This window comes from Lagopus muta, chromosome 5 (genome assembly GCF_023343835.1).
Source record: "Lagopus muta isolate bLagMut1 chromosome 5, bLagMut1 primary, whole genome shotgun sequence".
NCBI lineage: Eukaryota > Metazoa > Chordata > Aves > Galliformes > Phasianidae > Lagopus > Lagopus muta.
In genome coordinates this window covers 8,951,435-8,963,859 of record NC_064437.1, presented here as the reverse complement: position 1 = coordinate 8,963,859, position 12,425 = coordinate 8,951,435, and the positions used below count along the sequence as shown (strand labels likewise).

At 39.9% G+C, this 12,425-nt stretch overlaps 2 protein-coding genes across 3 annotated transcripts in view; one reads left to right on the top strand and one right to left on the bottom strand.

The window, feature by feature from the left end:
• Window positions 1-12,425, top strand: part of AKR1A1 (aldo-keto reductase family 1 member A1) — a 357,612-nt gene that overhangs the window by 267,673 nt on the left and 77,514 nt on the right. The window lies entirely within an intron of this gene.
• Window positions 1-12,425, bottom strand: part of TESK2 (testis associated actin remodelling kinase 2) — a 66,402-nt gene that overhangs the window by 38,366 nt on the left and 15,611 nt on the right. Inside the window, exons 3-4 of one of the 2 annotated variants that reach the window (XM_048944979.1) lie at window positions 6,190-6,311; window positions 325-373 (exon numbers count right to left, since the gene is read on the bottom strand). In XM_048944979.1, the coding sequence (XP_048800936.1) occupies window positions 325-373; window positions 6,190-6,311 (171 nt within the window). Of the gene's footprint in view, window positions 1-324; window positions 374-2,821; window positions 3,140-6,189; window positions 6,312-12,425 lie in introns of those variants that run through there. The other variant, XM_048944980.1, reaches the window with a different exon arrangement.

Genomic DNA, 12,425 nt, shown 5'->3' with positions numbered 1-12,425 from the left:
CTTAAATGCAATGCAACGTTTCCAGAACAAGTATGACTTAGGAGCACCTCGATGGCAACCCAAATCTCCAATTCAGAATATTATCAGTGGAACTTTATGTTCCTACTGTGATTTTTTTCATCTTAATGATAAAACACATCCAAGGGCTATCAGTGAATGCAGTTCTAAGGCCTGACACTACAAGCTTACCTCTGCATAGCAAGCAGTGCATGGTTATCTATTAAGGCCCCATAAAAGAAACTATGACTGTAGGTGAAGAACAATTGCAGAATCTGGCCTGTGAGCAATTTCATATTGAGTGCATATATCATGAAATAGCCTTACCTCAGTAAGTGCGTGCAGCTGTCCTTGATGCACACAGACACCCATAAACCTACAAGAAACAAAAAAAAAGAGAAGTGGTTTGGGTTTTCTTTCCCCCCCTCCACTTTTTTTTTTCTTCTTTGTTTTCTAGAAAGAAACAACGATAATAGAAAGTAGTGGCTATCACAAGAAAGAAGGAAAAAGGGGAAAAAAAAAAATCAGCCTCAGACAATGCATACCTCAAGGTCAATTATTTAAAAGTCTCAGCACAAAACAAAATTATATGCCTACACTGCAATATGTGTTCCAAGAGAGCACAGGAAACTGCTCAAACAAGATGGAAAGTTACTAACTTAACTACAAGCAAAGGCCAGCATATAATGTTTTTGCAGAAGGGAACAGTCTCAGAGCTCCCTGCTCCAATGAAGCCAAGTGTAATCCACTGTTGGTCTGCATAAAGTGCAAATTACTTCCCTTCTCATTGTGCTGCATAAGCATGAAGATGTTCCTTTCTACCCCATTCCTAACCACAGAGGACTGTGAGGGCATGTGCATGCAGCATACTTCTCTTTTCCCCCGTGCCTCCCTTTTGTTTTCAACACTCGTATTAAAGCAAGTTTTGATGGTATCTGGTACATCCCTCTGTGCAAGGTTCAGAGTCCTGCTAAAAGAAAAGACCATCAATCCCTTGACTTTTCTGCATAATGACAGAGAAAGTGTCATATTTGAATTTAAGAGGAATAATGAAAAGCTTGTCATTCTACAATACAAGCTGAACTTCTAAGTAACAAAATGCAAATTAACAGTAACAATAAACATCTCCTGTGAGAAAGCTCAGTACAACTTAACCTGTAGGCACCTTGCAGTCCTCCCTGCACTGCCAAGATTTTGGTTATTTTTAGATGAGCCAATTGTCAACTTCATCACATAGATTTTTTTTTTTTGTCTCTATGGGCAAAAACACATTGCCTGTCATTTCACAGCGTTCAGAAACCTCCACTTCACAGGAGGTAGAAAGGCACAATGCCATTAAATGTGATGGGAACCCTGCAGAGATCAAGTTGAAGGAAAAGGCCCTTTTATAGCCTCAAAACTTTCTGAATTTAAAACCAAAATGATGCAAGACACAGCACTAGTTCAGCTAAGCTGCTTGTGAACAAATGAATGATCCTTACTGTTCTCTTGCCTAACAGCTGACTGGTAAATTACAAACAGCCAAAGAGAAATAACATAAGTAAGGTTCTTTGCATAAGCTGAGCTGTGGAAATCTGTTTTTATAACCAAAAAAAAAAAGTAGCAGGACTCTTACTTTAAAGTCTGCTCTTACCTCAAATATTACTTTCTCCAAATGAAATACGCTTTTTTCTTTTGTTTGAGAGTGAAAACAATTCCTCTCGCTTAAGGAAGAGCAATAGTGCACAACAGGTGTTTGGAGGACGGGGAAGAAGAGCTGTTTTAGATACATCATCTACACAAACACTGCTCTGAGTTTCACTTCACACAGCGACTGCATATGAACTCTTCTGTAAATGTGTTCACAAACCAAGTTCCTACAACTAAGAAACGTGGACCTCTCCAAAGCAGGAATCTGCTTCTACTTCCACGCATTCTGCAAGGTCTATAAAGTACGGTGTTAACAGCTTCACTTAATCCAAGATAACACTTAAAATTTGGAACCGGTATTTTCTCTTTTCTGAAACACACCAACGAGGTTAATCCTGGATGCTGCAGTACTTTCATTCAACAAAAACTGAGGTTAGATAAATAGAAATAAGAGCATTTCATCTGATTATCAACTCTTCCTTTGTAAAGGCATATTACTTTACTTCCAATTAGGCTTTCACTGTATTTGACTTAATTCTAATGTATAAACGCAATTAAGAATTCTGTTACACGTGTCGACTCCACCAAACAGGAGAAATGTCTCTCATCAAAATACTGGCAGACCCTTTTCTGATAACCTGTTTGCTCAAAGGAAGTCTCAATGGAAACATATTCATAGCCTCAGTGAACCTACACTTTGAGCAGGAAAGGCACACCAGCTCAAGTTACCGAGAGTAAGAGCTCAGCAATTCTTCAGCATCCTGCATTTCTATGAGGAAACAGACTAACATTTCTAACCTTAAACCAGAAATTAAAGCACAGTTCCATATCATGTTCCATATCATGACTGCACGAAAAATGCAGGACAAAATTATATTTGTAAAGCCCACATCTTTGGAAAATATTAGCCAGGAAAAGAGAAACCAGATACACTGATAAAACAGGCTTAATGAGCTTACAGGCAACACAATGAAACCATCAATAGATTGTGTCGAGAATCTCATTTTCCAGGCTCTGGAAAATACATCTATAGAACAGACCTCTAGCGATTCAAATTCCTGGAAAACATCATCTTAACTGCTGTATCAAGCAATACTAAGTCTCCTGGTTAAGCCAAGTACTGCTACAAAATACTACAGAAAAGCTTTCTCACTAGAAAGTAATATATGCAGCAGCTATCAGGAAATACAATTACCAAGTTGAACATAAGATTCCAATTTCTGAGATCGGCCCACAGGAGATTCCAAACCCTGTGGATAGGAAGCTGACATGCTGGCCCAGTTCAGCTGAGATGATTCCTGCTGGCGAGACGCCCCGTCTGCAGAGCCAAAATGCACTCGTAGGTGAACTTCAGCAGAATGTCTCAGCAGCCAAGGGTTACACTTCCTATAAACATTTCTAGTTGGAAGAAGCTTCAGTGAGTAAGTCATCCACAGCAGAGGTGACTACTTGCAGATATAAGGAAGTTTATTTCTCAAGACAGTACATCCAGCCTTATCAGGAAGGCTGAATCACTTCCAAAATTGAAACCAGCAGCTGGAAAATCTTCCCCAGAGGCTGCAAGTCTAAGGGATGCCATTTGAGTCCACGCTGCTAAGTACAGTGCAGAACATCTCCACAGTCTGTATCACCTGTCCTCCTAAAGAAGAGGAGAAAGAAGTATTTGCACATTTTTGAACCTTTCAGGGCAGTTACCCAAAGCGCTTTCATTCAGTTCAGTCAGACCGCAGGGGAGAAAGTTCTGGACAGGACTGGGGACTAAGAACCCTAGTGCCCAACCTTGGCATCTTTGTTAGATTACACAGAACTAATATCCAGATTAAACAGCCATTGTGGACATCCAGATATTGGATCCATGCTTTCCATTGAAAGAACTTCACTAGAACGTCTCTGCTCTACAGACAAAGCGAGGGCAGCTAGATGGAGGCAGACAGACCTCTGAAATCCACTGCTTGCTTCTATAAAAGAATTTAGGAGATTGAGGATAACTTTAAAAATAAGCAGCAAACCAAACTTACCAATACAAAAAACTTATACAGCTCACTAATACACAGAGAAATGAGTTCAAATGACAGGTAGATGCTTATTTCATTGCACTGGCTATTGCTGGAAAGGGAGGAGAGCATAAATCTGCATTAGAACCCTTCCTGATGTCTTAGGCACCATTCTAAAAACCTACTTAGTTTTCTACACTTGCTTTTTGATTCAAGAGAGAGGCAAAACGTTTCATCTATCCACTCTGTAACATATTACACACAACACATCCTATCTTCTGCTGCTTTGCACACAGCATTTATAAGATAGTCCTACTAGATAACTGCATTACATACAGAGAAGTTTAAAATAAAAGTTTTCCTTTCTTTTAAGCTATCACTCAATGCAAGAGAAATGATGTTAAAAGACAAAAGCCATCCTTCTACCTGGTGGCTCAAAGTCAATCACAATTACACAAGAAGGAAAGTTTAACAAGAGAAAATGCATTTAAAAAATTGTATTGTCTTTCCAGGGTGCTGGATGTGTCCAAAAGCAGCTGAAGGAAAATTCTCCTTAAAGTCCACAGAGTAAGAAAGTAGTGTGCACGTTATGTTTTGGTGTGTATGCACAGCAAAGCAGATTTAATCAACGAGTCAATCTGCCTACACACTCACTGCCAAACACAGCAATATCTCCAAGGGCTCCCATGAGAGCACTTAAGCCATAATTTAAGGTTTTCTGTGTACAGGATGTTTTAAATGAAGTCCCTGAGGTACAGATTAAATAAAGAAGTATTTTTCATGAAAACAGTAGTGATATTAAAAACTGAAATTCTATCTCAAAATTGAAGATATACTAATTTAAGAGACAGCACAAGGAATAGATTATCTGTGTTAGCACACCACTTCATTTCTCAAAATAGGAAAAACACACCTGTAAGACATTTCCAGAATGTAAAGGTATCAGAACCAGAACGAGAAGGTATCAGATCTCCAAGGCTGGGAGCTGTAGAGCTCCAGACTCTGAGACAACAACAGCCTCCTTGAGCTCTTTCCAGCTCCATTTTCTTCTTTTGACTTAGGCAAAAACTCATGACTGCAGCATAACATCAGCATTCAGAGAAGCATCAAAGTGCTGAAAAACACTTTGAAGCATACACCAGACCTGGTAGCAGATCTAACCTAAACCTTGAACAGCACTGTACTTAAGTGTGACTTAATTTAATAAGGGAGTGAAGAAATGTTCCAAACCTCTGGCTCTCCAAGTCCCAGCTATTTGTCTTACCATGTATCAGCCACCCCATATTAACATGACTGCAGTAAACACTATATGGTGCAAACCAGAAGCCCAACTCACCTTTCCACTCCTGCTCTTACCATCTGCTTTGAGGTAAGATGTGATAAGCCAGCAGGCAGCAGCATCTCATGCTCACAGGAAGCAGAAGCATCAAGCCAAGACAGAAAAGCATTTTAGTCCTCCAGTTTGCATGCAAGGATGAGATGGAGATAGGAGATGATGCAGTTGACAGTAGAAAGTGCTGAGCACCACTAGTCTGCTTTCACTCCTGAAACATCCCTAATCTGATCCTTGATGTAAACAAAGAACAAGAAAAGCAGCTCTTTCTTATGATCACCAAAACAGCAACTGAATAAATTACTACACCACAGTTAACATCTTCTCTGCCTCTGGAATCACGTTTGCTAACAGAAATAGGAAGCAAGAGAGAGGGAGACAAAAGATCACAATCCCCTTGTCACCATTCAGTGCAGCTGCAAGAACTTCTATTCCAAAACATCCTTAACCAAGAGGTTCCATTTTAGCCAAAATAAACCCTTAGTGGAGGATAGTTTCTCACTTTTCCTAATGAATTTTCCATCAAGATTTTTTTAACAGGTATTTTTATATATGTATATATTTGACCACTGGAATCTTTGTAATGCTACCACAGAGATTACGTACTTACTGGAAACTTGGTAAGTGAAAACTAAGCTCTTCAGTGTCTTCTGCTTAAGATAGATATCTACATGGCTGGCCAAATGCAGAATTTGAGCACAAAAACATTGAAATGAGAGTGGGGGTATATAAAACTAGCCTTACAACCCCATGCCAAAAAAACCAAATTATTTTTAAAGCCTAAAAAACCAAACTGCTACTTCACGACTTATTAGAAACAGAGAAATTGGAACATTGACACAACTCTGTGCACAAAAGTGTCTAAGGTCACTTAGACACTTGGTGGTTGTAGGTTGGAATAGAAACCTTAAAAGGCTTCTGTAAGTGTGAAAATGAGTCGATACAGACAGCAGAGAAGCAAAAGTAGTCTCAAATAATCTACAACAGTCGTTGCTCACTAAATTCATAAGTGCAATTAATGGTAAAGAGGCAAGAATCTTCACACTACCATCTTAAAATTAACTGTAGGCATGTTGGAATGGATAGCTTGTAAAAAGGTGTGATACATTCTAGAGCACTGGCAAAGAAAAATTTTAATTCTTTTATTCCCAATTAGCCAAGGGTCATTATTATCCACTGGATACCAGATACACCAGGAAGTGCATCTCCAAACATTTCAGAAGAGAAACAGTATACCTTAGGATGTTTGGATGTGAGAGTCTATTCATAAGTTGAACCTCTTTCAGCATGTTCGCTCTGTTGCTGTTCAGCGTGTTCATCTTCAAAGCCATTACCTGGTCTGAAGTTCTGTGTCTTACCTACAGGATACAAGCAAAAAGCAGTAAGGACATATCCTAGTAACATGAAACAAGGCTGAAAAACCAGTAAAGTTGTAGAACAGGTTAAATATACTTTATGACAACTGACTTGATGTATATTCTGATTTCTCTCATCTTTATCACACAATTACTTTCAATAGGCACAGCATCCAAATGAAGGAAGGTGTTTTGCACTTCCCATGCAACTGATGATCAAGTTTGAGAAGCTGAAAAAAATTATCAGCTTCTGGGTACAAGTGAAAGTAGTCACTTATTTGTTCAGGGAGAGAAAGCTCCCTACTCTGAGTCTATGAAACTCAATTGCTTTTCACCCATCCCTCTTCCTTTCCCAGGGCAGTGGTCGGTTTTAAGGATCCATAGAATGTGTTATGAGAGGCTCTGCATTATACAGCTATGGGCAAATTTCACAGGCAGCCCAGGTTTCCTTTTTGACTAGAGGCACAAGACTGATGATACACTCAGCAGAGAGAAAGCATTTGTTCAAATTCACACTGCGAAGCAGAGTTACAACAACAACAGCTGAACTCCAGATAAGTGGAAGTAAGAAGAAAGCTGGACATCTCTTCCAGCAATGATGCCCACTAGTATGCTGAAGGCATCAGGTGATAGCTATTTTCAGGTTTCATTTGCCCACTGTCTACAAGAACAAGAGGAGCATTTCGCCTAAACAAGAAGCACCACAAATTCAGCACAGGGAAGTACTGGAGGGAACAGTGTCATGTTTTAGATGTGTGTCTGTCTTGATGCTTGAGACACCTGCCTACTCCCCATCCTAGTGAGAAGTGCAGGGCAGTACGGGAAGCAGTGCAGCTAAGAGTGGCAAACATCATCAGACTGAGCAAGTTGAAAAATAGCTCTCAGGCATTTTCTCCTGCTCCTCCCCTGTCCATGCATGAGCTTCTCAATTGGCTAACTCACACTCACTCAGTAATGCCACTGTGAAAAGGGTTAGAGAAAGGAGGTGGAGAAGGGTGTAGAGACACCATGGATAGCAGAAACTAGCAGTAAGTTGGTGAGCTGAGACTTCCCTTTTCAGTGGTAATCCTGGCTTTAAAAAGAAACAAACAAAACTGGTCAAACTACAGCTTTGGTGTTATAACAAGATAATCCAGAGTTGCTCCATGTTTAACCTGTTTTGCCTGTTTGGCATGCTTATTACTTTTAAGTGGGATGATTGCATGTTAAGTTGACGAGGTTTACTGTTACTTGCCAGGTTTCCTGTGTCTATTGTCTGCTTTCATTAACTCTTAATTTTAGGCAGCTTTTGCATACCTAGCCAATTTGAATGAACAAGCTGAGATGGACAAGTCTATTTCCATATGCATGTATTTTTAAATATGCATTTTATTTAGATTTCAGTTTTATTTGTGTCAACTCTTTGGCTGGGGAGCCAAAATTAAGAAAAGCTTTCATAGATATAAGGGAAATTTGTTTGACCAATGCAAATTAAGAATAAGAACAATTTTAAAACTTTCCATCTATACATAACAGCACAAGAAACACCTCCTCTGGGAGAAGGGTGAGGAATCCTGGCTGTTATGATGGAGTCATTTGGGCTTTACAAGGAATGGCAAAGAATTTGAAGCTTAAGACATACAGGCAAAGATCTATTCTCAACAGAAATCAGCTTTCCACTGACACAGAAGCTTCAAGGTCTGCCAACAGGGAAGGAACAGAGATAGAAGGTGAGCAGAAACTTGGATGAAATACCATCCTGAGCAGTACTAGCTGGTCATTAACTCTGCTACCTTTTGGCCATTTATCTAATTCACTTCACTCCACGCCAAAATTTCAAGTTCTTTTGCCTCAGCTTTTAGGTAAAATTAGAGACCCACCATAGGACCTTCTTCCTTGTTCTTTGCCTTTTCCTTGTTCTGGTCTCTATTCTTGAGCTATGTAAACTTCTGAAGGTGTTTTTGAAGCAACTATCCTGTGTGCTTCCTGGATTTTCAGGTCTGACAGGCAAAAGGAAGAGGTTAACAACTACTTCTCAAAGGTTGGACTGCCCACAGTACTAACTCCATGAACAGAAAGAAATGAGCAGTCTTTGCAAAGAATATTTCTCATCCTCCATTTCAGGATATTCCTGCAATCTCTTTGAAAGGCTGCCATGGGTTGTGCGGTGAGCTTTGGGGCCTTTTTGTTTTGTAAAATCCACTTGATAACAGTTAGAAATAGCTCAATTTCTAGCATCTGGGCCTGTTAACAGGTGTCTAAAAGGCACCTGGCACTGTGCTGCTTTCTGTTTCAATTAAGGGGACACTGTAAGCTAATACCAGTCATTTTATTTGAGCTTCTGTTTACTGTTCTGATGTTGGAGGACATATTCTCCCTGAATCTGATAGAACAGCAAATTACCAAATCAAACCAAAGCAGAGGTGAGAGGACAGGGACTTGTTCTGACACAAGAGAACGAGTTAAGAGTTGAGTTAGGAGGGAAAAGCAGACCTGAAGCCTGAAAGTCATCTTCTCAAGAGGTAAGTAGCCAATATTGAGAATAAAGACCAGATATTAGCCTATATATTACAAAACACAATACCAATCACTTAGAGTATACATAAAGCTAATTGTGGTCTGTCCTCTGAAGCACTGTTGACAAAAAGCATTTCCACAGTAAGAATGGACTGCCAAGAGGGAACAGACGGGTCCTGCTTTCAAGGTCTCAGTCAAGCTCCAGACCATCTGAGCTGTCAGCTCTTCCTTACAGCCACAGCTATCAGTTACACACCTTGTGCACCTACTTAGCTGTCATTCACAGCCTAAACTGAACTGGGCTCTGTGCTGGTATTCCTTGCCAAAACTCTGCCTTTCTAAACTTTCTCTGCTTTTCTAAACCTTTATCTCCTTTCAGGCTACTAATGTGCACATAAGACAACAGCTCCAGAAGCTAACAGTAGATTTTAGAAATATTATTGGTCAAAAGCAGTATTTGCTTATAGGACATTTTGCCTCAGCACATGCCCATATGCTCAAGATATAAACAAGGATCCCTAGCAGATGGCTGTGAAACTACCAAAGCTGTTGACGTTGTTATTAATTAGAGTTCCTTGCATATGAGATCAAGTAACCTTTCAGTGATGTCTGGCTGATCAGGTCTGTGCTTGGAAATATTTTGACAATCCTACAGCTGCCTTCCCATGCTGCTTTGCACACTCTTCTGACTCTCAGTCTGCTTACCTATGTGTCTCTAACTCAGAGGTCACAGTAACCAGATATTGCCTCCCTGTTTTATTGCTGGCAGGCAGTTAAAGTGTCCCTTTGCACTCTGGTTCTTCTAGGATCAAAGTACTTTGTAAGTGCTTTGACCTGGCTATGGCTAGCTGCATGACCTGCCTGGCCAGGGTCTTCAGACCATGCTCTGGTCCCAGACCTTCTTACCTACTGAAATAAGAGGTATGCAGTGAAGTGATGGAACCAGGCACAGAAACAGTAACATTTTGAAAGAAAACTTGTAATAGCAATTGAGGGAGCTCACATTCAAAATAACTAGCCAATATGTAAACATTATACTCAGCTCATACAAGAAATGGCCAGGAAAATTGCTGCTTTTAATTTTTAACTTACTGCTTGCAAAAGTTTTTTCTTTGTTTTATTATTGAAAGACTAAATATCACTTAAATAACTGTTCATTTGGTCATAGGTATGCCATAGCTTCCTAAATATCCAAACATTAATTCTACTGTTTGCCTGTACTGAAGATGAAGGGAAAGACTGATGTGATTTCATCTTCCACACGGCCCATCTAATCTTTGCTATTAACTGCACCTTTCCAGGTGTCCTTAAAATGAGCATTTGAAGGACACTGATGTTACAGATCTGCCAATATAGCTTTCAGCTTTGCCTTTAGTTTTCCATTGTATTTTCATTGTGTTCCAGCCATGGAACATTGATTTCAAAGTAATTTGTTGTGGTTATCTTTCAAAACTGCACAGGGTTAGGGTCAGCTGCATTCTGTTCAAGTCTCACAGTCAAGCCATCAAGTCCCCATGCTCACATGGACATATATTCATACCCTGGGGATGAATATCTTCAAAGAATGCCTAAACTCTGATTGAAGAAAGCTCCCTTTAATTAAGGAGACAAACTTGTTCCTTTGGTTGTAAATCCAGTTCTACAAACTGTTCATCTCAAATGTTTTTCTAAGCACTAAAAGTGCCCCATAGTCAGATGCACACATCCTCAGTGGTGAAGCTGATATCGCATCAAAAGTGCCACGTCACTAGGAAAATCACTAGTGACTAATGGAAGCTTAAAGAAATACATCCATGCAGATAACATTAAGCTGCTACCTTGATGCTGAGGAGTGAGTCTGAGTTGGGGTTGTTTTGGGAGCAGTAGTGTATATAATGTCACTACACCAACTTGTAGCAAGAGAGAAACATGCCAAACCTAACAAAGCCTTGCCAAACAAAACCAGTCAACGTGTGTTACAAGAGCTTGCACACGGGTTCAGAAGATACATGGGAAATTTTTCAACCCCCCAAAAGATCAATACCTTTTAAAAGCCTGACAGTAATTGTGATACACTAATTTCTGTTGCATTAAATAAATAATAATAATAATAATAATAATAATAATAATAATAAAAACAAACACCACAGTGAGAAATACAAAAAACGTTGGAGCTTTTATCATTTCTCTTTAGTGCAAAGGTATGGCATTGGTCATAAGGCAAAGATCCAACTTTAGTAACTTCTAACGTCACCAATGTAGCAAAGTAACACATTCAGCTACTACAGCATATTCCACACCTACCACCAGTCTCCAGTTTTCTGCAAAAACCCCTATAATTAGTAAGCAGTACAGTTGTTACTTTAGAAACCCATTTGCGTGTGCCAAAAAAAACTCATTTTTCTTTTGCATTTTGTTTTTCTTCATTGCCCTCTGTAATGTAGAACCAGGGCCCAGAATACAGCAGCCATTTATTTTAAACAAACCATTCTCCGATAGGAATCTGCGCACAGCTCTGCCACCAACTTGATCTCCATTAAATCAAAGGCAAAAAGAGACCACAGTCTTATTTTGAGAGAAAGCACAAATGAATCAGAGGACCATTGTTCCACTGCTTGAGATCAGATATAAACAGGCACAGCCAGGGTGGGGAAGTTGACTTCTTTTGTTGCCAGTTCAGAAGAACGTAACCCTGTAAAATTCCCTCTGCAATACAGAAGGCTCAAAGCAGACCCACCACTTAAGGGCTGGATAACAAAACGCAGCAGAGCCTCGCACTTTTTGTTATGGCACAAGCTGAGGGTACAGCCCAGGTGTGTACTTTATACCCAAGCACAAAGTCACAGTCAGAAAACATTGAGCCAGAATTACAGAACTGAGCACTACTCTTCATTCTTACTGGGAGCTGTTCATGAGCTCTGAGCAGCCCTGAGCAGCCCTGAGCAGGCTCCTTCAGTTCCAAGCATCTGCTCTCTAAGTCTATAAAATGGAGGCGATAACACTATTTATCAGTCATGGAAATCTGACATCTGCAAATGACTACTGTGACACCCAAAGATACACAATGCAGTACCCTACCTGTGTCCTTACTTCCTTTTTTTTTTAAGTTTAATATTTACAGTTAAATATTTCCAGTGTTACCATGCTTTTATCCTGTGTGAAAGACTGTGATAATTACATAACCTGCAGATGCTTTAAGCAAAACACTCCAGGTTGACTTTTCCTATCATCTTCAGTCTTTTACTAATGTACTAACACAGGGTGGTATTAAGCATGGAACCCCACACCATATCAGTGATGCCATTATAACTATTCACCACACAGACATGATGACTTTGTTTTTAAAATCTGTATGGCAGCCTTGAGATATCTGTTTTGGTCAGAAACAATTTCCTTAAGTTTCCTACATAAATCTGTCAAATAAACGTTACTCATGCACGAGGGAGGAAATCAGCCTCCCCTTTGTGCAGAGCCCACTGGCACAAAAGCTGTTGCTACCATAATTACAGTTAGCAGTATGGAGGAGCTGCATTTTGCCTACATGGAAGTTACTGTGTTACACACATGGTCTGCTATGGGTCGGTTAACAAAGCAACACTTCTCCACATTGATTTCTCAAAGGAAAGTTCCACAGCTCTGTCC